Source organism: Simochromis diagramma, unplaced genomic scaffold (genome assembly GCF_900408965.1).
Source record: "Simochromis diagramma unplaced genomic scaffold, fSimDia1.1 OVJJ01000682.1, whole genome shotgun sequence".
Taxonomy (NCBI): Eukaryota; Metazoa; Chordata; class Actinopteri; order Cichliformes; family Cichlidae; genus Simochromis; species Simochromis diagramma.
Window position 1 is genome coordinate 3,224,267 of NW_024387359.1, and position 27,278 is coordinate 3,251,544.

General features: G+C 39.1%; 2 protein-coding genes across 6 annotated transcripts in view; both read left to right on the top strand.

Annotated features, from left to right (window-relative positions):
- Window positions 1-19,164, top strand: part of rph3aa (rabphilin 3A homolog (mouse), a) — a 41,528-nt gene extending 22,364 nt beyond the window's left edge. For 2 of the 5 annotated variants that reach the window (XM_040007400.1, XM_040007401.1), the window contains exons 2-16: window positions 157-288; window positions 433-562; window positions 4,228-4,311; window positions 4,760-4,904; window positions 6,126-6,311; window positions 6,448-6,675; window positions 6,775-6,854; window positions 9,398-9,472; window positions 10,960-11,069; window positions 11,159-11,285; window positions 13,136-13,189; window positions 14,768-14,919; window positions 15,350-15,431; window positions 15,533-15,629; window positions 17,080-19,162. In XM_040007400.1, coding sequence (XP_039863334.1) covers window positions 173-288; window positions 433-562; window positions 4,228-4,311; window positions 4,760-4,904; window positions 6,126-6,311; window positions 6,448-6,675; window positions 6,775-6,854; window positions 9,398-9,472; window positions 10,960-11,069; window positions 11,159-11,285; window positions 13,136-13,189; window positions 14,768-14,919; window positions 15,350-15,431; window positions 15,533-15,629; window positions 17,080-17,213 — 1,800 coding nt within the window. In that variant the 5' untranslated portion in view covers window positions 157-172 and the 3' untranslated portion in view covers window positions 17,214-19,162. Of the gene's footprint in view, window positions 1-156; window positions 289-432; window positions 563-4,227; window positions 4,312-4,759; window positions 4,905-6,125; window positions 6,312-6,447; window positions 6,676-6,774; window positions 6,855-9,397; window positions 9,473-10,959; window positions 11,070-11,158; window positions 11,286-13,135; window positions 13,190-14,767; window positions 14,920-15,349; window positions 15,432-15,532; window positions 15,630-17,079 lie in introns of all 5 variants that reach the window. The other 3 variants (XM_040007398.1, XM_040007402.1, XM_040007403.1) reach the window with 2 other exon arrangements.
- A 2,018-nt stretch (window positions 19,165-21,182) lies between these two features.
- On the top strand, window positions 21,183-26,963 carry pla2g3 (phospholipase A2 group III). Its single transcript, XM_040007147.1, has 7 exons — window positions 21,183-21,888; window positions 23,151-23,283; window positions 23,383-23,517; window positions 24,902-25,248; window positions 25,335-25,458; window positions 25,829-25,939; window positions 26,435-26,963. The coding sequence occupies exons 1-7, from the start codon at window positions 21,369-21,371 to the stop codon at window positions 26,649-26,651; spliced, it is 1,587 nt and encodes a 528-aa protein (XP_039863081.1). The 5' UTR covers window positions 21,183-21,368; the 3' UTR covers window positions 26,652-26,963.
- Window positions 26,964-27,278: the final 315 nt, after the last annotated feature.

A 27,278-nucleotide genomic window follows, 5' to 3' on the forward strand; every position in this document is an offset into this window, starting at 1 on the left:
ATGTTTCCAGCTGTGCTTTGATGTTAGTGTCTAGCACTCCTTACTTAGGCACTTTTTGGATGTTTTGGCCATTTGTCTGAGTCTTATTTTCACTTTGCTTGTCACTTGTACTCTGTGTCTGTTCTGTGTGTTTGTGTGTGCGCGCTTTGGGTTCAGCAGAATTAGGTGGACAATGAACATGCCTGGCGGCACCCCAGGGGAGGAGCTCACAGATGAGGAGAAGGAGATCATCAACAGTGTGCTAGCTCGGGCAGCTATGATGGAGGCCATCGAGCAAGAGAGGATTGAGTGAGATGGAAAACCGTTGTCTCTGTTGCACTGAATCACATCACCAACCATGCACAGATGCTCACTGAGATGAACAACTTTTTGGTGTCAAACCTGTGCCAAGTTTGTGTCCCTGTGCTGATAATAATTTGCATGTGCTCTCAGGCGTCTTTCCAGTCGTCTGGATAATATCAAGAAGACAGCGTGTGGTGATGGAGAGATGCACTGTCTGCTGTGTGGTGCGTCGTTTGGACCACAGGGGGTCACAGCTGTCCTCTGTGTGCAGTGCAAAAAAGTAGGTGGATTTTGTTACTTTTTTTTGTTCATAGGGGTTGAAGGGACTGTGCCTGGACTGGAATTTTCTTTACCACTGCTTGGAAAGTAACATTTACTCAAATACTATACTTAAGCACAACTTTCAGGTTCGTTACCTTTTCTTTAACATTCTGCTCTACTTCATCCTTCTACCTAACGGTATTCCAGAGATTTATGTGACATTTTTAGTAACCAGTGCAATTTCTTGATTCATTTAAGTTGTTGAAGAGTTCAGGTGGTGATTACTGTAAGTCACTATGACCCATAAAGCCACAAAAGGGCGACACCAGTTTGAAACAAATGTAAAGAAAACAATTAGGGTTTAATATTAAGTTCTGGTCAATTATATAATTGAACATGTATACTAAAATACAATCTGATATTAAACATTAATTAAATGAGTGATAACCAACCATTTGGACATCTGCCACGTCACAAAAGATGAAAAACGAAAATAAAGCTTATTCAGGACCCCCTAAACAGAATTCTTGTTTCCTGTGTTCTATACTAATTTTCTTATGATATATATTGTATGATATATATATGGGAAACCATTGGTGCTTTTTTGTGATTAATGATATACAGTACAAGATATCCCATGGCCTTTAGGTGTTGTTCCTATTTGCGTGCAGTTTACACACAAAGTAGCTAGCGCAACCACCTTGCACTTATGTAGTGTATGTCATGTTTCTTGTGTAACAACGGGAGACCAGTTTCTACTTTATATTTGAGTATAATGAAGTTGACTTAGAGATGATGAAAAAGTCATTCCCAAAAACACACATTAGGCACCACAGCTAAGTTACAGCTAAGTGGCTAAAAGCCACAATTCAAGCTATTGTAGGTAGCAGTGTTACACATGTTTGCTTTATGGTTTAAAATTATTTAACTGACAGTTAAACAACACTGTTTAACATTGGCAATAAGTTAGTATCATGGATCATATTTAGAGTTGAAATTATTTGGCAAGCTAAATCACTTTATTATCTGCTACATACTTGTAGTGTCAGATACATTTCTGTTTTCTTGCAACTTTCAGGTTGGTTGCCCCTCCTATGTGCATTTCAAACCTCATATTTAGTGCAATGCATTGTCGGTAATTTCCTTTGGCAAAGTTGAGGGGCATGTTGGTTTGCTGGCTTTTCTGTCACTTTACTTTGTCACATAAGAAATAAACAGACAGAGGTGTACATGCTACTTGTACATCTGAGTCTGCACTCATATGTCATGTTTGCTTACATTTATAAACAATAGGAAACCAGTTACATTTTTACTTAAAACAGTATTGCAAACTAAACGCTGGACCACCTTTATGGGCTAAAGAGGCAAAACAAATTGAAGGATAAAGAATAAACAGGCATGTGGTGCCCCCATATAGAAATGTTGGCAGAAATACAAAAGTGCAGAGAAATTTGTCAAAGTGCACCACTGGAATGATGAAGTCATTACACTAGGACAGTTCCTCAATGCACTTGCGCACATTTTTAAGTGAGGTCATGCTAGAAATCACACCGAAAAACATAAAAGCTGCCTCGCCCTGATGGGGTCAGTGACTTCTTTGTACTAGTTTACTGTCGCTGCAGCTGCACTAAGCTTCTAATACTGCATCTCTGACCTAAGCTTGGTTGTTACTGAAATGACTCACTATTGATCTGCTCATTCAACTCTTTCTTTACCAAAATATATGAACAAATTTTACTTATGTCTGTAAAAGTGTGTCAGTAGAATTTAGCTGAGGGTGCAGAGCGACCTTTTTGGACAGCCCAGTCCCCCAAGCCCCACCCATATTGCCAACACTGCAGGGAGCCCTCATGCACTTGATGATTTGACAGTGGGACAGTCCTGAATCCTCCCGGGTTTTAACGGAAACATGACTCAATGTCTGTAAATTTGTGACAGTGGACATTGGGCCTAAGAGTTCAAAAGAGGACCCAAATGCAGCACAAAATTAATTTAACAAACTCACAAAGGATGTGAGCAAAATGTGCTTTTATGTGAATGGTGAAGTTAACAAACAAAACCACCGCTATTGGTCTGACACTAACCCACATTGGATGGATCCCTCCAAGACTGTTGGGACAACAAAAGTGATGGTTTGGTGTGGTATATGGGGTACACCGATAGTGGGTCCATTCTTCATCAATGGAAACCTCAAGGACACTGGATATTTGAAATTGCTACATGATGATGTGTTTCCCTCTTTGTGCACTGAAGCTGGCACGTTCCCTGAGTTTTTCCAGCAAGATGGTGCACCACCACATTATGGGTGCCAGGTCCGAGCATTCCTAGATGAACAGTTTCCTGGAAAGTGGATTGGTCGTCGTGGGCCAGTTGAATGGCCCGCAAGGTCTCCCGATCTGACCCCCTTAGACTTTTATCTTTGGGGTCATCTGAAGGCAATTGTCTATGGTGTGAAGATACGAGATGTGCAGCACCTGAAACTACGGATACTGGATGCCTGTGCTGGCATTTCTCCTGCGGTGTCGCTATCAGTGTGTGAAGAGTGGGAGAAGAGGGTTGCATTGACAATCCAACACAATGGGCAGCACATTGAACACATTTTATAAGTGGTCAGAAACTTGTAAATAACTCATGAAAGAATAAAGTTATGTTGAAACCAAGCACACCATTGTTTTTCTTGTGACATTACCAATAAGTTTGATGTGTCACATGGCCCTCTTCCTATTGAAAAAACAAAAATTGTATCCAAGATGGCCGACTTCTAAATGGCCACCATGGTCACCACCCATCTTGAGGAGTTTGCCCCTCACATATACTAATGTGCCACAAACAGGACTTTAATATCACCAACCATTCCCATGTTATTACGCTGTATCCATATAAATGGCCCACCCTGTAAAACAGCTGTGCCTAGAGCAGAAATGTAAAAGCACAATTAATCAAATAAACATTAAGTAAAAATCAAAAATCCCAGCACTGTGACACGACTCGGTTGGAAAGCTTACAAACTGATGCATCAGTTCACATGATCCAATAATGTCAAATAGAATCAGATATCACAGGGGATATTATTTTAATACTTTTTGTACATTTTTCCTATGTTCTCTTACAGCTGACACATCGGCTGTTTACGGTGTTTTCTATATTGTTCTACAGCTCTTAAAACTGCTGGGCCATGTGCAAACAAATCTAGACATACATGGTGCATTTCAGGGTCTTATACATCACATTCTTTTTCTTGCTGCATTCATTATCTAACTAATGTTACCTGAATTGTACAAATATATGTTTTATGCCAGGGGTGTCAAACTCAAATACACAGTGGGCCAAAATTCAAAACTGGAACAAAGTCGCAGGCTAACATAAAAAATCTTCCTCTAGATATAAGAATGAATCTTTTCTTATGGACTCAAACAAGTTTTGATGAAAAACTGAATATGGAACAAGCAAAGCTTAATACTAAACAATATATATATTAGCTGTATAATACCAGTAGGCCAGCTCTAATAGTAATTTGGTATGGCTTCGCGGGCCAAATGTAATTAGGCTGCGGGCCAAATTTGGCCCACGGGCCAGAGTTTGACACCTATGTTTTATGCGCACCTGCTGTTGAAGACTAAATCTGTGTGACACTGCAACTCTGTGCACGAGTATGTCTTAATGTCTATTTTTCCTTTCCCGCAGCATATGTGTACCAAGTGTGGAATTTCAAGCAACAGCAGGACATGCCCTGTGTGGCTGTGCCAGATCTGCAATGAACAGATAGAGGTGAAGGAAAAGGAATGATGAAGAACAGATTCACCAACCATGTTATGCCACATTAGTCTGCCATTAGTCTTTTGCCACGATAATACTGTTACACAATACTGTTTTTATGATGATGTTGTGCTTGCTGAGGTCGCTGCCCTGGGGAGCCCAAACTCTTTAAACAAATGCTCATTCCTATCATTCATACAGAATAAGTACTCAGTAATACTGCAGATACAAAGAGGTCATGTTTTTGCATCAAATAAAAGAATTCAAATTAAATAAATAAATTGGAGTTAAAATTTTGGCCACTAGAAACTGACTTCAGCTATGCTTAAAAACACAGTATGTCTATACAATATCTGCCAAAGCACTGTCCCTGTAACACATGTTACACATGTTTGAATCATGTGAGCCGTTTCCATTCTTGCAAAATATTCCAGTGATGCAAATTTTTGTGTTACTGCAGGTACAGAAGCGTTCAGGAGCTTGGTTCTTTAAAGGAAGAGAGCAACTGGGTCTGCCTGCCCCCCTTCCTCTGTCCAGACCTGGACAGTCGAGCGCAGAAAACTGCTCTACTCCAGCAGGCTACAGTGGATCACATCAGGGATACGGTATTTTTTTGGAAGTGAATGTTTCTCACATTTGTGCATGGGTTTTCAGATATGCCTCTTAAGAACTGATAAAGACTATAAGAGCTAAATACGAGTTGTCTTTTGATCTTATGCCAGAGATATGCTTCTTTTATTTTATTTTTATTTAAAAGCTGAATTAGCGTATAAACGTCTTGGGATGCATCTCCTTGTTTTTGAAGGTGTTGTCAGACAAAAGAAAAATGGAAAAATTGCCATCTTATTGTGGTAGAGGTTGATCCCTAATGATACCAGAGCAATTTGTCTCTGGTTGGGTTTCCCAAAGCAACCTGATTGCTCATCTGAGGTGAGGGCCAAACTAAGTACAATTCAGAAGATATCAATGGCATGGCAATGGCAGTTTGCTTGGATCAGGGTTACTGGGAGTCTCCTGGAGTCAGACCTGGGGGAGAGTGCTGGTGACTAGGCCCTAACCCACAGGGCCCAGCTTGGCTCTGGTTGGTCCTGCACCCACCACCCACATGAGGAGCTGAAGCAGTATGGTGCAATGTGTCAAAGGTAGAGGTACTGAAGTTCTTTGTGACCACTTTACTAATTTTTGGGGTTTTTTTGGTCTCTTTGTGGTTATTTTCTGTCTTTTGGAGTTGTAACTTTCCACCATGAAATATTAGTGGTCCCAGGGGGACCTGGCAGTCCCATTCGGTAATGCATCTATTGAAGTACACCCTACACCCTCACTTATCTTAACTGCACTACTGTATAGCTCCGTGTAAATAATCATTCTGTACATTCGATAATCTTTAATCCTACAACTGTTTACAACTTGCATAGTTCCCATTTCTGTATAGCTGTATATCTCAGATTCTGTAAAGTTATTTATTTCATATTCTGTATAGTTTCATACTTATATCCTGTTCATATCCTGTACATAGCTTGTACTCACTACAGCCTGTACATACTTATAGTTATAGAATATTCACAACATACTTCATACCGTGTACATTATAACATACCATAATAGACCCATTTCTGTAATATACTCACATATCTATATTATTGCTAATATATATTGTAATATATCTATATGACTAAAGCACTTCTGGATGGATGCAAACTGCATTTCGTTGCCCTGTACCTGTGCATGTGCAATGACAATAAAGTTGAATTCTAATTCTATTCTATTCTAAGTGAAACATGTCGTTGTTATTCTAACAGTGATGATAATCTTACTTTGACTCCCAGAGCGCATTGCAGGGTCACAGCAGCACAAGTCTTTTGGATCAGAACAATGGGAACAGACAGCAAAAACAACAGCTGACAGTTGTAATGAGGGTCATTCCCATCCAGCCGCTGTAATGAAGACAGAGAGACATGTGTCAGCCTCCAAACCACCTCAGGCAAACACAGAGCACACAACCCCTAACTCAGGTAAAGTCACACTGATCCTTCTAAGAATAAGCCCAGCACTACAAGGCTATTTTCTAAATGTTCCAAATGAACACTTATACATAAAAAGACACTTCAGATTGTGTTAACTGCTGATTATGTTTTATAAAATCTCAAGTACCTGCTGCAGGTATGGAGAACCATCACGCGGAAAGACAAGAAACATTGCCCCCTCCAGCTGTGGAGGAAAAAAGACCACCTGTTATCTCTGGCTCTGTTTCATCTCATAAGCCTGTCTCCAGAGTTGGTCCACCTGTTAACCCACCTGCCAACAACCCTGCTCCTCCCAGACCCCCACCAGATCGAACAGAGGAAGACAACAATGACTATGACTCAGATGATGCCAGTAAGATTATTCCTCAAAATTTAAAACCTTTATTTGTTGAAGACAAATGTATTATTACTTTTATTTTTTGCAACGTGTATGTGTGTGTGTTTCTTACAGCCACTCTGGGATCTCTGGAGTTCAGTCTACTCTATGAACAGGAGAACCATGCACTACACTGCGGTATTGTTAAAGCTAAGGTGAATGCTCATACACATGTATGAATAGAAATGAGATAACAACACAAAATAAAAGATCAGTTAAAATAGGACAAGATAAGTAATTCGGTCGATGTGGTTCAGGGGGATGGGAAGCTCATCTTGTAACCGGAAGGTTGCCGGTTTGATCCCCAGCTCTGTCTGTCTTGGTCGTTGTGTCCTTGGACAAGACACTTCACCTACCGCCTACTGGTGATGGCCAGAGGGGCCGATGGCGCAATATGGCAGCCTCGCTTCTGTCAGTCTGCCCCAGGGCAGCTGTGGCTAAAACTGTAGCTTGCCTCCACCAGTGTGTGAACGTGAGAGTGAATGAATAGTGGCATTATAAAGTGCTTAGAGGGTCTCGAAAAGCGCTATATAAATGCAATCCATTATTAATGAAGATTGGAAATGATATAGTAATAATAATATTATACAGACAGATTAGACAAGATAAAATCTGTGTTTTGGCTCTCGGAGGAGGCGGACGCACTTTTTCTCCTCTCCTCTCCCTTATCTTCCCTGCTTAGTTTTTATGTCCTTGTCTAGTCTTGTGTTTTTAGTATTACTTTCCCTGGAACACTCTCTCACAGTCTGTTTCTAAAACCTAAAGAGAATTATGGATTTGATCAACTGGTCTCTGAATGCTATTGACACCCTTTTCTCAACGAGAAGTCTGGGCTCGGGAGAGCCCGAGTGCCCTGGAGGGACTTTCCCTGCCGGATACACGATGGACGGGTGGCAGACATGGAGGATCGTGTGCCTGGCGGGACTGTCGATCGAGGACGCTGAAGATATCTACCTATTCGGAACCATGATAACAGGGTTTTTGCTGATCGGAGCTGGCTTGGCCCTGGCTTATCTGAGAATTAAGAAAGCGGAACCGGCATTTCAAACCCCCACAAGGCTGCCTGCTGGGATTGAAACGATGGGACGAGGCGCAACTTCTCAGAACAGGCTCATTGAGAGCAGCATGGATAAGACCTTGGAGATGCTTACAGCTGCCGTGAATACTCAGAATAACACCTCTGAGTGTACATTGGATTACATCAAGGAGAGGCCTGCTCAGAATAACACCTTTGTTAAGTTGGATTACATCGTGGAACAGCTGACTGCAGTCGTGAGTTCTCAGAATCGGCTCTCTGAGCAAAAGAATGACAACACCACGGAACGCAAGTTTGATACCATCATGGGGAAGCTCGCGGTTTTCCAACGGGAGATTGAGAGACCAGTGTCGGAGTGTTAAAGAACAGCTTTGAAATTCTCACGAGTTGTTGCAAAAGAAAAATTACCATCATAATCCAGCTACCCCTTTGGCGCCAGCTGTGGGCTCAAGGCTGGAGCCGAACAAAAACTCCCTGATAACGACTGTGTTGAGTCTGTTCCTTCCCATTCCATGCAAGGCCACCTGGGTTGGCTGGAAGACTGTTTACTTAGCCTGGCAGGGCGAAGGACACTGTCTCAGCTGAACTATGGACACGCACACACATACATATACTGATACTGATAAGCACTCATTGACGCATCACCCTCCCTACCCCGGATCCAACGCCACCTCCAACACTTACCTCCCCTCTGATGTGGACATCGGGTCAGCTGGAGGCGCAGTCGAAGATTGCAGCGGTCCCAGATCAGATGTACACACTGGAACACTTTCCCATGTTGCTTGTCTGTGTTTATTGTGCTATGTTGTGTTGATATCTGTGCATTCCTGTATTATCCTTTTGTATTACACATTTCGATGTTTTTTTCCTCGCTACCTAGCCTGACCTGTCTCCCCAGTGTGATGTTTGTGTATTGTATGTACGGTCGGCAAGGTCTGTCATCTCGGTTGTGGGCAAAAGACCTGCAACTGACAAATAAAGGCTATCTCATCTCATCTCATAAAAACAGACCATATGGAAGATAAGACAAAACAAAACATTTAAGGTGATGGCTGGAAAAGCAACAACATAAAAATTATAAAGTGGGACAAGGTAAACGAGTACTTGAAAGGAGAAGACAAAAGGACACAATACAACACGGGAAAATATGTGCCAAAACAAAACACCTCAGGTCCAACCAAACTAATAAGGGACAGGACAAAATGAGACAAGAAGAATAAGAAGGGACAATTGGGACAAGAAATTAATGCTCTATGTGGGTCACATAGAGCATGCAATGCTTTGTCATCACTGTAGACACTAATGGGGGCCATAATTTAGAAACTAAACATGATGTTGTATTCAAGAAGATTTGAAGTTATTTGAAACTATTGATTAAGGCCATAAAATCTATAGAAAAATGTTTACTGAGACAAAGGAGCTGAAGGCTGTTTTCACAAAGCCTTCTTTTTGGTCACTGGGAGGTTAAAAACACTTCTGGCAGGCTTCATTTTCAAACCCTGAACTTACATCCATATTTAAATACAGTGTATACACAAGACAGAACAAGGTAAAATGGGATATAAGAGAGACGTTAACAATAAAAACAAACAAAAATAATAATATAATAATAATGTTTTCATCTCGAATGAATCCAAGCATTGTGTTTCTTGTTTTTTTCAGGGTTTAAAAGCAATGGACTCAAATGGACTGGCAGACCCATATGTTAAGCTGCACCTGTTACCTGGAGCCAGTAAGGTATTTACATGCTTACTTATTTATTTTACTCATTTAAGAAGTAAGATTTTAAAAACAACAAGCTAATCTTTCTGTACAAATAAATATGGCAGAATTGCCAGGAAAATGTTGCCTATATACAGGGTAGGAAGTAATTATTTGATTCCCTGCTGAATTTGTACGTTTTGGAGAATTCAACCCCCCACCCCACCCCAATAATTCTGGCTCCCACAGATTTGCTGTGTACCTGTGTGGCTCTCAGATTACAGTCAATCAGTTAATCATTTTTTAGATATTCCTGATCTCAATTTGTTATAAAGCACGCGTGTCCACAAAATCAGTTTCTTCCATTCCAACCTCCCCACTACCATGGGCAAGAACAAAGAGCTGTCAAAGGAAATCAGTGAGAAGACTGTAGACCTGCGCTAAGGCTACAGTGGGTCACAAGACCATCAGCAAGAAGCTTGGTGAAAAGGTGACAACTGCTGATGCAATTATTTGGAAATGGAAGACTATAAAATGACCATCGGTCACCCTCAAGCTCAATGCAAGATCTTGCCTGGTGAGAATGATAATGACAAAGATGCTGAATCAGCCCAAAGCTACATGGGAGGACCTTGTTAATGATCTGAAGACATTTGACACCACAGTCACCCAGAACACCATTGGTAAGACACTAGATTGTAACTGAAATATTGCAGCACCCACAAGACACACAGATTACCTGTCCATCGGGTACCATAAAATTTTGGACAACAACCTCCTTCCCTCAGCCAAAACACATGGATGGATCTTCTAGCATAACAATGACCCAAAGCATATCACAACAAAAGGAGTTGCTAAAGAAGAAGCACATTAAGATCATGGAGTGACCACACCAGTCGCCAGACTTCAATTATTTAAAAAATCTATGGAGAGATCATAGCTTCAAATTGCCGAGGAGCAGTTGAAAAACCGTAAAGATTCAGAGGGTTTTGTAAATATGTGCAAACAGAAAAAATGTGTGATTTTTTTCTGGATTTTTCTCTCCGTTAAAATTAAGCTACGATGGAAATGTTAAGACTGTTCATTTCTTTATAATTAAGAAAATTTAGAAATTCAGCAGAGGATTGATTAACTGTTTCACCAACTGTATTAATTTAACAGAGATTGACATTAGCAGGAAATTGGAGGATGGGATGTACGCAATGTGACCCAATAAATGTAAATACAGTGTTAGAAAGCTCCTAATGACAATCCTGTTTGAGAAGATGGTGTTTTGGTGAATTTATTTGATTTGAAATGCTCTTATATTATATAATATTGCAATAACAAACTGACTAATGCTCATAGCCTTAAATTTAGGTTGGCTGGTACATCGCTGATAGGAGTACTGTGTCATTTTGAGTGAAATAGAATAATCAGTTTGCTTTGAGCTAAGTGTTTGATGTTCTGATGGGCATTGGTTCTCAGTTATTCCTCAGTTTCTTTTATTACTTGAGAAATTCATCTGAATTTCTTATCTTTAGTCTAATAAGCTTCGTACCAAGACACTTAAAAACACCTTGAATCCTGTTTGGAATGAAACCCTGGTCTACCATGGCATCACAGATGAAGAAATGTCACGCAAAACCCTCCGGTATGAACGACTTTTACATACTTTAACACTGATTTGCTACTTATATCAAAATAAAAGCTTTCATGGAGTGCATCGTTTGTTGTTTGCAGGCTTTCGGTGAGTGACGAGGACAAGTTTGGACACAATGAATTCATAGGAGAGACACGAGTGGCCCTCAAGAAACTGAAATTTAATGAGAAGAAGAACTTCAGTGTTTGTTTGGAGAGAGTGATCCCAGTAAGTCTGAGGGCAAAACCGACAATACGATGAGGTTTTGACCTGCTCTAAATATTTGCTTAATAAGGCACACAGTTAGCTACTGTTTTTCTGTAAGTTTAACTCTGGCAGATGAACTCACAGCACAGCTCAAGTACATGAGATGCAAAAATGAGTACAGATCACAAGAGATGCCAGTGTTTTTAAACTGTGAGTCACACATTATCTGAAATGAAGGTTACACATTGTTTTGTATTTTGGTGCAAAACAGCATCTTAGAGGATGACAAAGCAGTTCAGAACATCTTATCTTGTTCTTTCCTTAGACATTTTAGTAAAGCACTAGTAACTTGCTGCTTCCAAAGGCATAAAGTACTTTTGCAATCGAGTGAAATCTTCACATTTTCCGCTTGGTGTAGGTACGTGGTCAGTCTGGGCCACAAGATTACTCATTACAGTGTAAGTGGTTACCTCAGGGACACCAAGGGGACACAGCTCTGGCTATAGCTGCATAAGTCCCATTTTGCTTCAGTTTAAACTTGCTTAAGGGACAACAAATGAAAAGAAATCGAATTTAAGGGGGGAGCGAGTTAAAACAGCTTGTTTCAGATAGTGAATGAACTGAGAGCTTGCACCAAGGCTCAGTATAAAACAAATGAGAATCTTTTAAAACCACAAATCACCCAAAACTGTCAGGGGTGTTGTGTGTGGATGCTGGGAAAGGAGGACCCAAACGCTGGACTCACAGGTAGGTGAAGGCTGGTGCTTATTATGACGAGCAGGTAAGCTGAACATAAGATGGCTGGCTGAACTGAACACACGTGCAGAGTAGACAACATTAACATCAATGAGACGACAAAGACCAGGATGAAACTGAGGACTTAAGTACACTGGCTAATGATGATGATTAGGGACCGGTGAGAACACAGCTGAACATAATGAAACAGGAAGTAGAACTAATGACACTGAAACAGAGGGCTGGCACGGTGAAGCGGGAAATATGAATGTGGAACATAAACTGAACATGAACTGAATACAGCTGGTGAACCACCCAGGAACCCTGACAAAAACTACTTTGGTGGCCAAGAATACATCTAATGTATTAGTTCCCTTTTAAAAACACTAGTATAAATGGAATTCTCGGTATGTATAATTTCGTGATAGGTCTGTCTGCTGATCCTCTAGTAGGATTAACCACCAGAGCAGCTGTTTTAAAACAGTTATTATTTATAGTGCTCATATAATAACATTTTATTCATTGAAAACTGAACATCTTCAGGTGGACCTTAAATGGATCTAAACGTGAATGTGTTAATCACAAATGGCTAGACACTTGAAGAGATAAAATGTATTATTTTGTACTTTATGCATACATATACACTTAATATTGTATATGGAAAAAGTATGCATAGCTTGGTGTCCAGTTTTATTACCCTGTGGCATGCACACTGACAAAACCTGAAATTAAAGATTATGAGGTACCCCAATACTTTGTCCATATAGTTTGCAGGCCATACATTGTAGAAGTGAAAGTCTTTGACGAATTGTTTGAAAAGTTAGAGCCGGGAAAAAACTTCTCATAAATACTGGAAACAGGAAAGCATTTTCTACAGTATGACTGGATTCTGCTTGACAACTTAAGTTTTGTATAGTCGATGGAAATGGGATACAACATGTTACTTACTGATCTTTAACCGTGCTTAAATAGCTGTTTTCCCGGGTTTTAGTTTTTATACTAAGAAATGCTGAAGTAGTCCTTGAAGAGGGACATTTCCTATTTTACTTCTATACACACAAACTAATGATAAAGGCTCTAGCTTCAATCATGATGAGGATGATGATGACAATGACGATGGTTTGCTCTCTGTACAGGTGAAGAAGGCTGTAGGAGGATCCATCCGTGGCATGGCTCTTTATGAGGATGATGTAAGACCTTCACATAGATCTCACCACTGTGCATTAGTTAATATACGTATTTAAAAAATAGAAATTAAAACATATAAGCTACATTTGTGTAAATGTAAAATATATAACGTTACACAATTTCAAATAAAAATCAGGTAATATACTTAAGGCCACTGTTCCTTTTACAGGCATCTTCTATACTGATGTTACTTATGTTCTTTTATTCGATGTATCTTGCATTTGCTTATTTTCAGGTTTTATCTGAAGGATGTATGTATATATGTACTGTAGCCTAAAGTAGTTTCTTCAGATTCCCAGGCTTCAGCTCTTATGGTGAAGCCAAGTACTACCACTGCTTGTTAACCACTGCTGTGCACTGCCTTTGTGCCAGACAATGACCTGATCACATACTATGTTAATTATATCAGACAGATGTTGCTGATCATTTTTCACTTTTTTTTTTTTTTTTTTTACTTTTTCTGTCATCAGTTATATTCATTTAACAGCCATGGTAGATCTCACTTTTTTCTGTCCCAGTAATCCTTTTGTCTCATGTTATCTTACATAAAACTGGTCTGACGAGTTTCAGTAAGTTATACAGATATCTTACTATGTGATTTTAGGAACAGGACACTTTGCCTCAGTAGATACTCAAATTGTGGTTTATTGTCTTTCAAATAAGGCATGAAAGTGGTTGCATCACTATCCAGGCAAAAACTATGAGGAAGAAAAAAAAAAGTTCAGTAAGAGAAAAACTTCAACTCATATTGGCACTATATAAAAAAAATAAACAAAGCAAGAACATGGTGCTTTACATAGTAGGTTCAAGATTTTACTGTATTAAAAAGAGAATCCCAACATTTCTGTAATAGAAAGCAACTGGTGGCTTGAGATGAAGTCTCAAGTGAAATGACACTAAAACTCAGTGTTATCGTCCAATTTACGACAGTAAAAAAACTTGCTAAGTAAACACAGGCTGGAGAAAGATTATGGATGCTGGATACTGCGTGCATCCTTTTGTGAGATGAGCTGAAAATAGAGCTCTTTGGTCACAGTGACACTGCTTATGTTTAGAGAAACAAGGAAGTGGCGCACAACCCAAAGACAACTATCCACATTGTGAAACACACTAGGAGTACACTAAGAGTATTATACTGTGGGGATGCTTCAATGCGTCTGGAACAGAGAATCTTGTCAAGGTGGAAGGAATCATGAGGAAAAAATAATATGTGAAGATTTGTGTAAAATCTGTGGTGTGCCTGAAAACCAAGATCTATGCTGAAGACCATCAAATGTGGAGGAACTTATTTAACAGAACTTACTTAAAAAAAAAAAAAAATCATAACGGGGTTCATAGTTTTATCCTCATTTGTACTTCTAGTTACATCTCAGACAGATGCAAATTCTCCAGCCATCGCAGAGTAAAACATAGGTCCTAGGACAGAACCCTGTGGAACTCCATGGTGAACTTTTGGGTAGAGATTTATCCCAGTGACATATTTTAGTGTGTTTACTACAAAGACAAATTTGTTGAAATAGTTTTCATTTATTTATGTTAAAGTTATTTGGTACATGTCACTTACGCATGTGTGTTCACAGCTGAAAGAAGTTGAAAACTCAGAGGAGAGGGGCCGTATCTTGATATCATTGACGTACAACAGCCAGCAGAGTCATTTGATAGTGGGTGTGGTCCGATGTGCTCACCTGGCTGCAATGGACTCCAATGGATACTCTGACCCGTTTGTCAAAGTGTATGTGTTTTTTCCAGCTGCATCTGCACTAATGTCACTACATAGATAAACTCTCTATGACAGTGGGGAAATCCTTTTTTCATTTGTTTGTTTTTCTTTTACTTTGCTTTGCTAAGAATTGGACAAAAGTATCAGTAACACATCTTGCCTCCTCAGTAAATATGAAGCTGGAGTGACAGTTTCTTAAGTTAACAAGCCTAGACCCGTCAAAGTTAAAAATATGCAATAAACTCAAAATAGACTTCTGATTATGATTATCACTGCTAATCTGACTTTAACTGTTGAAATGTGCTTCGTTAACATTTAAATAGATGTTAAATTTTCGAGCAAAGTCAGTGAGCTCAACAAAGTAAATAAACATTCCCAGAAATCTTGAACTTCATTCCCAAGGGATGGCATTTTACCTTTGTTATTCTGTCCTCTTTGATAGATGTCTCAAGCCAGACATGGGAAAGAAAGCTAAAAACAAGACACAGATCAAAAAGAAGACACTTAACCCAGAGTTTAATGAGGTGAGTCTTTTCTGTTGTTTTCTGCGGATTTTGCCATTTTCTGCCCATCCAGATTTCACTCACAGTTTTGTAATAAACTTTCTTCTGTCACTATGTTATAGGAGTTCAGTTATGAAATTAAGCATGGTGAGCTAGCCAAGAAAACACTTGACATCTCAGTCTGGGACTATGACATGGGGAAATCCAATGATTTTATTGGTAAGTTAATAACTTTGATCACATATCCTTATTGATGTTTGTCCACTTCCTGAATTTTTGTATGTTTGTCACACTTAAATGTTTCAGATCATCAAACAAATTTAGACACAAAAGGCAGTCTCTAAATGAAGGTGTTTATTATTGAGAGGGAAAAAATCCAAACGTACATGGCCCTGAATGAAAAAGTGATTGTGCCCTAAACCTAATAACTGCTTGGGCCACCCTTAGCAGCAACAACTGCAATCACGCGTTAGTGATAACTACCAATCAGAGAAAATTTGGGCCACTCATCTTTGCAGACTTGTTGTAATTCAGTCGCACTGGAGAGTTTTCAAGCATGAACCACCTTTTAAAGGTCATGCCACAGCATCTCATTCGGGTTCAGATCAAGACTTTGCCTAGGCCACTCCAAAGTCTTCATTTAGTTTTTCTTAAGCCATTCAGAGGTGGACTTACTATTGCGTCTTGGATCATTTGTCCTGCTGCAGAACCCAAGTGCCCTTCAGCTTGAACAGATGGCTGGACATTCTCCTTCAGGATGTTTTGATAGACAGCAGTGAACAGTGAAATTGAGCTCAACTCAATCATTCGGGACATCATTGGCTAATATTAAAATTTGTTTGATGATATAAAACATGTTAGTGCAACAAATATGAAAAACATTAGGAAATTGGGAAGGGGGCACACACTTGTTACACTACTGTATTGATGTAGCCACTGTTGTATCACGTATTTGTTAGTTAAGTCCAGTCATGAAGCCACAATCTGGCTGTTGTAACTGCCATCACCATGGTGTTTTGGATGTTGAAAGTGAGGGGTGGATCTGAGTGTTCTAATGACTAGTCAATCACAGGATGTTAGCTAATAAGAATGCTCTGGTTTATCCTCTTTTCTGACTCTAATAAGTACCATAAACTATAAAAAGAACTTAATGTTGTAGTTAGTATAACTTGAAACCAGTATTAAAAGCCATGAACTCACTTGGAACTGCTGGGAATTGTTTGCCCACAGACCTATATAACCATCACTTTTATTCCTACCAGAGAACCCCCTTGCTGGCGAGTTCAAAGACAAAGATTTGAAGCCCTTCTTGCATAGGTTTCACTTATAAGACCACGTATCTGTGTCTGTCTTTTACATGCAGTCAATTCTGTAAGCTCCTAATGTTGTGCATTATTAGACTTATTAGTGTCACAAAGATTTTCATTTTTCTGTCCAGGCAATTTATATAGAAGTTGGCCAATTATCAGAAAACCATTGACTGATCTTAGCACAGTTTGACCACTACACAATTCTAAAGCCTAGCCCACAGCTATACATCTGCCTTGTTTTAGGAACCCTCAGATGTGAACATGCTGCCACTGCAAGTATTATAAATTTAGAAATAAGCTTGTACATAATGAAATAGACAAATATTCATCTTTTATAATGGTTTCCTTTCTACCTTCAGGTGGCTGTCAGTTAGGCATCCAGGCTAAAGGAGAGTGTTTGAAGCACTGGTATGAATGCCTCAAGAATAAAGACAAGAAGATTGAGCGTTGGCATGTTCTTCTAAATGACAACACCACTCAGTTTGAGGATTGAAAGTTAAAATCTTCAACTCTTCTCTGTATTTTTTTCTCCATATCTCTCTGTAAAATGTCTTCCATGAGTGCAGGTAGACAAATAATGTACTCTTGCTTTCAATGTAGTTTGCTGCAAAATGCTATATGAAAGCTTCATTTTAAGCACTATTGTTTTTTGTGACCAACATGGATGTTGACCTTTATGCTTTTTGTCAAAAGGAGTTTATCATATCATAAACTGTATCAGACTATAAACAAATATTCTGACATGCAGTAATGTTTGAACTGATTATCGTGTTTTATGGACAAGATAACAGCCCTTTATTTTCGTCATCAAGTCGGCATGTTGTAATGAAGTGCGCCTCTACTCAGTCCTAGGAAGGGGTATTTCCAGTTTTCTGTCTCTCACCCATTTTCACTGTGTTTTGACTGATTGATTGATTTTATTTTGGTCTACAAATGACCAAAAAGAGTATCTACAGAACTTACACATACTGATATTGATATGTATCCATGTCACCTAAGGTCATGTGTTATCATCTGATTTTCCATATTGTTTGGTGTTATGTTTTTATTTTCATGTGTTGTAGTACATATTTATTCTGCTTTATGCATCTGTTAAATATTACGTTAGGCACTGCAGTGAACAATCAGTTGTTTTGCATGTGACATGCAGATAACATACTGTTTTCCATATCTTCATGGTCGCTACATCACCTTCTTCCATGCATGTGGGGAGTATTCAACAACCTAAAATGTTTCTGCATGAAATTATAATAATGATTATTTCAAAAACAAGTTTAATTATGCAGTGGCTGTTAGGTTGACCAGATCCTAGGAAACTAAATGTGGGGAAAAGGCACAATGTGGCCTGTGTGAATTTGAACCCAAAGAATTACTAAGGGTTATACCTCATGTTCAGTTGTTCAGAATATTTAAACGGACAACACTCTTCTGTCTAGTATTCATCTTTGGAGTTGAAAAGGTGTTCATCCATATATACTGGCAAATCTATTATTGATCATTTTTCTTGTTCTATTTTTTGTGAGACTTTTAGGAGATGAGTTTGGTAAACAAGAACTAATAGAACTAATTAAAATGTGTGACATTGTCTAAATATATGAATATATAGGAGGAGGGAGTTAAGGGCTTAAGTAAGGGTTCCACTTTATGTCCAGTCTCACATAAAGTGGAATATCTGGTCACCGGAAGTTCTGTTTTTGGAATATGATGAAATATTGCTCCACAGGTATATCTTATATACATTTGCAGGTTGTTTTCAGTTACATATTCAACATTGTCCTGTCTGTACTGATATTGGTGCATGTCTGTAGCAACACATGGCTAATAAATAAAGACCTGATGAAACTTGCTCGGCATTTGTTGTGTATGACATGGCATAAACTTTGTCTGAATCAGGTGAGGTTCAAACCAATCAGCTCAGACAGACACGCAGCTGAAATATTTGTGAACTTTGACTTCTCCTGATAAAACTTCTTCTGTCTAACTGGGGGAAAGTTTATAGACTCATTACACTCTAAAAAAGTCTGATCTTGAATGATCTATGAGCTATGATCTCACTTTTGATGTTATCAGAAAGGTTCTACCACAGCTGAAAAGATAGGCCTGGCAAGAACTCCAATATTTACATTTCAACTCCAAGACCTTCAGACAGAGCAAAAGGCTGTGTAGAATTAAGCCGTGAAACTCTGCAAAGGTCTGCATCAAACTATATAATGGCAATGAACACTTTACTGACTCTAGAAAAAAAATGCAAACACAAAAACCAAGAGCAAAAATGTCAACACACAAACACATTACAGACCATTACAACAAAAAGATAAGGAGACTAAATGAATATATAAAGATAAGCAAAACAATCACAGGAGCAACACACGAGAGACAACAATGATGTAATAAAATGGCTATAAAAATGCAAAATGGCTACTAAGTGACACAAAATGACACAAAAATCACAAGAAGGGATAAAGACACATGACCTGGTAATAAAAGAAGCAAACAGAAAAAGAGAAAAAGGATAAAAGATGACCACAACAGTAAACAAAATCACCAAAAGAGAGGTGAAATGACAATAAAATAGACAAAGAGGAAACCTACTATAATGAGAGGTTAAAAAGACACAAATCGCAAGGGGAGACTCAATGACTACAAACAAAACAACCACAAAAAAAGAACAAAAAAAATCATAAGAAAGAGAGCAATGTAGCATAAGTATGCAAGCTTGCAAAAACAAGATGCAAAAGGACTACAGAGAGTGGCAGTCATTGAAAAATAAAATAAAAGCTGCTAAAAAAGACAAAATGACCCTGGAACGAGACAAGCGGAGTGGAAAAAAAAGGTCAAATGGACACAAAACACCATCTGTGGTCTTTCATTTTTTTAGTTCAAGTATCTTCTGTAGGTGAGGATGTTTCTGGGTCCACGGATTATATAAGATTACAGATTATATTTTTCTCTATCACAAAACTATGTCAACACTCAAATACTATTTTAGGCACACTTGAAGAGAACAGTCTGCCTGGTTGGGCTGCTCACTGCAATACAGTTACTGGCCACATCATTAGGTACACCTGCTTAACTCCTCATTAACACAAATATGTAACCTGCAGATCCCATGGAAGAAACTCAGTGCATTTTGCATGTAGACATGGTCACGACTGCTGAAGTTATAACTGAGCATCAGAATGGGTGATTTCAGTGATTTTGAACAAAGCATGCTTGTTGGTCTGTGCCAAACAGGCAGCTCTGAATATTTCAGATCCTGTTCTACTGGGGTTTTCCTATTCAACTATCTCTCCCAAAATATCCACTGAACAGCAGTTCTCACCTTGTTGATGCCAGCAGACAGAGAGGAATGGACGGGCTGCTTCAAGCTGAGAGAGAGGCAGCAGTAACTGAAATAACCAGTCATTACAGCCAAAGTATATAGAAGAGTATCTCTGAATGCATAGCACATTCAACCTTGAATCAGAAGGGCTACAGCAGCAGAAGACCACACTAGGTGACGCTTCTGCCAGCTAAGAACAGGAATCCGAGGCTACAGTTTGCATCAAATTATCAAAAGAGTTTTTTTCTTGTCATGCTTTGGACCCCTTAGTATAAACTGAGTACCATTTAAACTTCTCAGCCTAACTACTCAGTGTTGTTGGGGACCTTTATAACCATAAATCTTCTGATAGTTGCTTCCAGCCAGATAACGCTCCGCATTACAAAGCTCAAATCTTCTGACACTGGTTTCTTGACAATGAGTTCACTGTACTCAGATGGTCCCCACTGTCACTACATCTCAAACCAACAGATCCCCTTTGGGATGTGGTTGAACTAGAGTTACATCATGGATGTGTAATTGACAGCTCCTGTCAACATGGAGCAAAATCTTTGAGGAATATTTCTAACAGCTTGTTGAATTTATCCCATAAAGGATTAAAAGCACAACAGAATCTGGCACCAGCCTAGTGTACCTAACACTAATGACATAACCTGTGATTAGAGATCATAAGAGGGCAGTGCTTCACTTTAGGTCAATTAAAAAAAAAAAAGATTGAGAAATAGTAGTAAAAGGTCCATAATCCAAAAGCAGGCAGGCTTTTGGATTATGGTTTAAAAGTTTCTGTCTTGACATAGGTTGGAGAAAGTGAGAAAGGACTGAATATAAAAGCAAGTCTCCCAGGAGTTCCAAGAGATTTCCATCTGTCAGTCAGAAAACACTGATAAGGTTGTCAGAATGTTTTTGGGGAGTGTCTATCACTTTTAAAGATACATTTGTAGATTGGTAGCAGCGTGCTGCCTGTGGGTATGTGTCTGGGTGGGTTTGGTGGGTGTTGTCAATAGTGTGTATCATGGTCACTGTCTGTGATGTGGGACAGATAGTGTGTGTGTGTGTGCTTGCGTGGCTGTGTGGGGGCGGGAGTAAAGTGTTTGGCTATGCTAACAGGTCACATGGGTGGTTTGGATATTGTGTTTATTTTAGTACCACCGGATCACCCGAGCACCCTCCTCCTCCACCACCCTCCTCCTCCTCTTCTCATTTAAAATCGACCTGGAATCTGTCGATCTGTCCGTAAGTCCTCAGAGAGTGAAACAACAATACTGAAGTGAAACCGTTTCCCAGCCTGTTTCCTTCAGCTGCTTTCCTCCTCGACCCGCCGCCACCATGATGCGCATCGCTCCACTTGTTACTCTCATCTGCACATCATCACTCCTGAGCTGCACCGCAGCAGCAGCCTCGGTTCTCTGCACGTGGACTAAAGTTTCTGCTAACGGAGAAATGCACTACAGTTTTCTCCGTAGCGACCCGCAGCAGACCCCTCCATCTCTGCGGCTGTACCACACCGCCTGGTCCGGGGAGCGCGCTCTGCTTGGCTGCACTTGGAGCGACGACACAGCGGCGACCCAGAACTATTTGTCTCTGTGCCGGGAGCGCGCGCGGGGCTTTTCAGAGCATCCGAATGAAAATGTCCATTTGGACTCCGTGTTAGAGACAGAAGGGCAGTGCGTCTCCCTGGCGTCTCTCGGGGAACCCACAGGAAAGAGGTCGGTGAGGAGTGTTCGTGTTCAAGGTCAAGATGAGAGGTCAGAGGTCAGCATACATAAGCGTGTAAAGCGCGGTTTTATTGTACCCGGGACTCTCTGGTGCGGCTCTGGCAACAAGGCACCCTCATATTCAGATCTGGGTATGTGGATCCATGAACTCCGTTTTTGAACTCATGTACAAGGAGTGCTTCCCACCTTTGGAGCCTTAATACTAAAGTTTGCTCTAACATTTAAAGGATAAAAAAACAAAACTATGTTTAATTTTTCTTCTGAATTTGAAGTGAACTATGTTAGCCCCTTCTCTCCCAAACTCCAGAAACAGCCTAGGGACATATATTTCCCATAATTCAACTAACTGACCTCTGCCTTTCTTGCTCGCTAAATCCTTGTGTTTAGTATTCATCTTTTAAACTGTGTCTCTACATAAAGTGTAGCTAATTTCATTTATAAATGCCAAAATTAAAAATTAATCTCACAATGGGTCCAGGGTAGATATTTTATCCATGAAGCAGATAAGGAAAAACTGAAATAGATGGATGGCATGCAGTACATATAGATATAGACAGAAAAAGTAGTGGGTGTTCCCTCTTCTGTGTAATATCACAGCTGTACTCTCTGGAGCTGAAAAGTGAGGCTTATGCAGAAGTGCCAAAAACTACAGTTGCTTTACTTCCTTCTTCAAAAGCCCTCTTCTTTAAATAGAGAGTAGATCCCCATACTAAAAAAGCAAAACATCCCTGCATTAAAAAGTATGTTTACAGCCCGTTACAAAAATTTCTATGGGGAATAATTCTCCCCTTGATATTCCAGGATATGGCTGCTTTGACAGGTATGTCATTGCTAATAGCTTTCTGCTAATGTTCACCTCTGCTAGCTCTCTTGTCTGCTAATTTTATTCACTAAAATGACCATTTAGCCTGTCTTTAATTTGCATGAAATTCAATAATTTTCTGAAGAAGCATTTAAAAAATTGATATTATTATACATATATTTTTACCTGTTTGAAGTTTCAGTTTTTCACAGCAAACAAAAAGATAAATCCACACTTCCTTAACAAGGCAATAAACCTTATTCAGGTTTTTGGGTAAATAATATATGTAAATGTTATATTTTATTTATATCTATCTATCTATCTATCTATCTATCTATCTATCTATCTATATATATATATATATATATATATATATATATATATATAGATATATATATAGATATATATATAGATATATATACTTGTGGCATACTTAAAGAATGGGAACAAACCCAAGAACATTACTGACAGAAAGGAAAAAAAACAAAACAAAGATCACAACAAGTAAACTGACATTTACATTTTGGAGAGTTTCAATCATGTTACAGTCTTTTAATCCACACCTTCTATATATGTTTTGACCTGTTGCAGGAGTGTTTTCAGAGACCGACCGTTGCTGCCGGGAGCACGATCAGTGCAGACACACCATCCTGTCCTTTCACTCAGAGTTTGGCATTTTCAACAGCAACATCTTCACCATGTCTCATTGTGACTGTGATAACAAGTAATTATCCTATCCTTTCCTGATTATTTTTCAGCTGGTTTGTTGCATGTGCTTTGATGTTGATTCTTTCTTAAAATGATGGCATCAAATATGTTAAAGGTTTCGAAGTTGTTTGGTGGAGGCGGATGACGGCATAGCTGATGTAGTGGGATATACCTTCTTTAACCTGCTGAAGATGCACTGCTTTACATTCTCCCACCGGCTTCAGTGTACACAGAGAAACTGGTTTGGAATGTAAGTAAAGCTGTGATGGAAATAAAATGATTTTGTGTAATTGTGAAGGTCTATGATTCATCCAGTATTGTTATTTCTCCCTGACCTCTCATGGTATCCAGCCATTATAGTTTTATTTGTTCTGGGTTTGAGGCATCTGTCCCTTAGATTGCTAGCAGGTTTACAAATTGCTTTGGTAGTTCACTACTTTGGTCGAGATAAAGCTAATTGGATCTCAAGCTAATTACAGGAAACAGTGGAGACTTTCGCCTCTTTTTACATCTAGAAAAAAAGTCTGAAAAGCATATACCTGGACTAAAGGTAATATCTTTGATAAGGTGTCATCTTTTTGACCCAGTTTTACTGAGTCAGAAAGAAAAAAAAGCTAGCCTGACTCTATCACCCAACTAACCAGCTAACTTAAATTAACTCCATACTTATTTACCTCACCTGTAATGTCAAAACACAAAGCTACATTTTCTTTTTTTTTTCCATGCAAGACCAAGTTTTAAGATAATTTTTCAAATGACAAAAATGGATTAGTTCAAACAATTTAGTCAGGCAACTTAATTCTAGGTTTAGCTATAGCCAAATTTAGAGTTTTTGAGTGTGTAGCTAAATCCAAACTAATTATCTAGTGAATATTATAGTTTACATATACAGCTGATCAATACATAAAGCATGAAGTATTGATTATTACTAAAACTAGATAAGCTTGCCATTACTCCTTGTTTTCAGCAACAGACAGATAGATAGATAGATAGATAGATAGATAGATAGATAGATAGATAGATAGATAGATAGATAGATAGAAGTCTGCTTATAGTGAAGTCTCTCATCCTCTATGACCTCTTTAAACGATTAGTTGATGAGTTCATGGCTTCAATCACTAGTTTCCAGACTTAGTGAATACCTCACTAAGTAATAGGCGAAGTCACTGTAGCTAAGTGTCTTCTATCCTGTCTTCCTTCTCTCCCCCCAACCGGTTGCAGCAGATGACCCCTGCCCTTCCCTGAGCCTGGTTCTGCCGGAGGATATTCTTCCTGTTAAAAGGGAGTTTTTCCTTCCCGCTGTTGACAAAGTGCTTGCTCATAGGGGGTTATTTGATTGTTTGGTTTTTCTCTGTATGTATTATTGTAGGGTCTACCTTACAATATAAAGTGCCTTGAGGTGACTGTTGTTGTGATTTGGCGCTATATAAATAAAATTGAATTGAATTGAATTAAGTCCATCTTTTCTATACAGTTTATAGTTTTGATCTCTTTTGGTGCAGACTGGTTTCAGGCTGGTATTTGTAACTTAATTTTGATCTGAGAGAAAGCATCCATCTTCCAAGTCAACACTTGGGAACAATAAGAAAACTAAATATTTCTGTAATTTTTTCGTCCTTTGGGTTCACTTGCAGGTGTAAGGAGACTAAAATGGCTCTGTATGCTGAGGTTCATTCACCCATATTGTACAAATCTAAGCCAACAGTTGAAACCATGAACAGCTCCGTGATCAATTCTACCACACCTGCAGAACTCCTAGAGAATAGCACTTCAGATTTACAGCTTTCCTCCAATACTGCTGCTGCATTCACAGTCCCTACACCCTTTGCCTCCATCATTCCTCTTACTAACGCTACAACATACACAGGCAGTAATGCAACAGAGACACCTTTGGGATCTGTTCCTGACAGAAGAGAAAATCTGGAGAACATTGTACCAACCAAAAATCATACTGTGACTGAAGTAGGCCCTGATATCACAGGTATTTGATACTAACCACATCTCAGTATATTCACTGATTTTCCTACAACAGAGTAACTGACCACTTCTGCCGATGCTTCTCTACAGCAATGTCATGTGGTATCTATAAGGATATCGATGAGTGTAGGGACAAGATCCCATCCCAGCATGAGAAATATGGCTTCTACAATCAGGAGCCAAAAACACTTTACCACTGCAACTGTACTGTCAGGTAAGGCAACACACTGTGTAAATTCTCTGTATTATTACCAGTACAGGGAAGTCATACGGAGAATTTTGCTTGCTTTTTTTTCTAGAATAATCTGATCGGGGGTAATTTTTCAGCATGTGTCACACCATATCTAAAATACACACATTTACTTAGTAATTACAGGGCATGTGCAAACACTGAGATAACAGCGCACTCGGCTTTGTTCTGTGTATTCCCAACAAGGCATACATAGTGTAACACAAAATAGGGAACATCCATAAACACAGATACTCTCTCCAGTTCTCTTTTTGTTCTAGTGGCCTTTTCATACGCTCTCTGCCTTTGTCATGTGCTCGGACATTTCATTTGACTGGGCTTTTTGTACTTCTAGAATATTCCAGACTTTGGCTAAACAGAGACAACTGACCAAAGTGCAAGCTCATCTTCTGGGACATGTGTCTCAGTCCTGCTTCCTGCTTGAGGAATACACGGCAGACAGCAAGTAAGTATACAAACATATACAGTAGATGTATTTAACTGGCCTAGCTTTAAAGAATATAATACAGTTATATCACTGTGTATAACAGAAGAAGTCAGATCAAGTACACAGTCACTATGACTGATATATTATGACATAGCATTAATGGTCAAAGTGGCCATGCATCAGTCTGTGGACATGGAGCTATAATTCTAAATCTTTTATATACAGCCACATATTTTAGTTTGGTGCCTAAAAAAATGGAAATACTGATCATCGGATCATGAGATGATGCTACACACATTTCCATTGCATACAGTGATTTAAAATACATGTTCAGCCGTGCATTCTCTTAAGCTTTATACTTGTTCTGTATGTAAATAATCCCATGTAGTGGATGATTAGAAAAACTGCATGAAATATACATTTTTAAGTAAAGTAAAGGTATGTCAACTCTAACACTAAAACTAAATACTAAGTAGCATCACAAAACATTTGTTCTTCTGCTTCATTCAACAGCTGTACTCTAGTCGTGGTAAAAGCCGAGCTTCCTCAGCAGGATCAGTGGACCAGCGTAGCAGTGGAGGAGCAACACCATCTACAGGCAGTACAACTGAACCTCAGGAGGCCAAACCCAAGGAGAGCTAAGAGAAAAGACAGAGAAGTGAGGCTCCACAAACTGTGTCTGAGATTGACCCGACGCAGACAAATGAAGAAGAAGAGAAAAAATGTCTAAAGGGAAAAAACCTCGTCCTAATGTTCAATATTATATACGTAAGACACTATGAAATCTATTTTCATATGGATTAGCAAAAAAATTTTCTGTTCATTTCCTGATGAATCTTCTTCACAGTCAGTCTCTCTTATGGAAAGCTTTATTTGTCTTTACACTCAAGTCTTTCTGTCAATAATGACTAACAGGACAACTTCAACTCTCGTTTGATGTTCTAAGGCATAGGTGTCAAACTCTGGCCCGCGGGCCAAATTTGGCCTGCAGCCTAATTACATTTGGCCCGCGAAGCCATACCAAATTACTATTAGAGCTGGCCTACTGGTATTATACAGTTAATATATATATATATTTAGTATTAAGCTTTGCTTGTTCCATATTCAGTTTTCCAGCAAAACTTTTTTGAGTCCATAAGAAAAGATTCATTCTTATATCTGGAGGAAGATTTTTTTTTCAATAAATATTAATGTTAGCCCGCGACTTTGTTCCAGTTTTGAATTTTGGCCCACTGTGTATTTGAGTTTGACACCCCTGTTCTAAGGCCTGCACAGATCATGTTAATTTGATTTAATTAATTTTTAGAACAGCAATACAAACTTAGAAGATTTATTTCCACTGACTTTATACTATTTA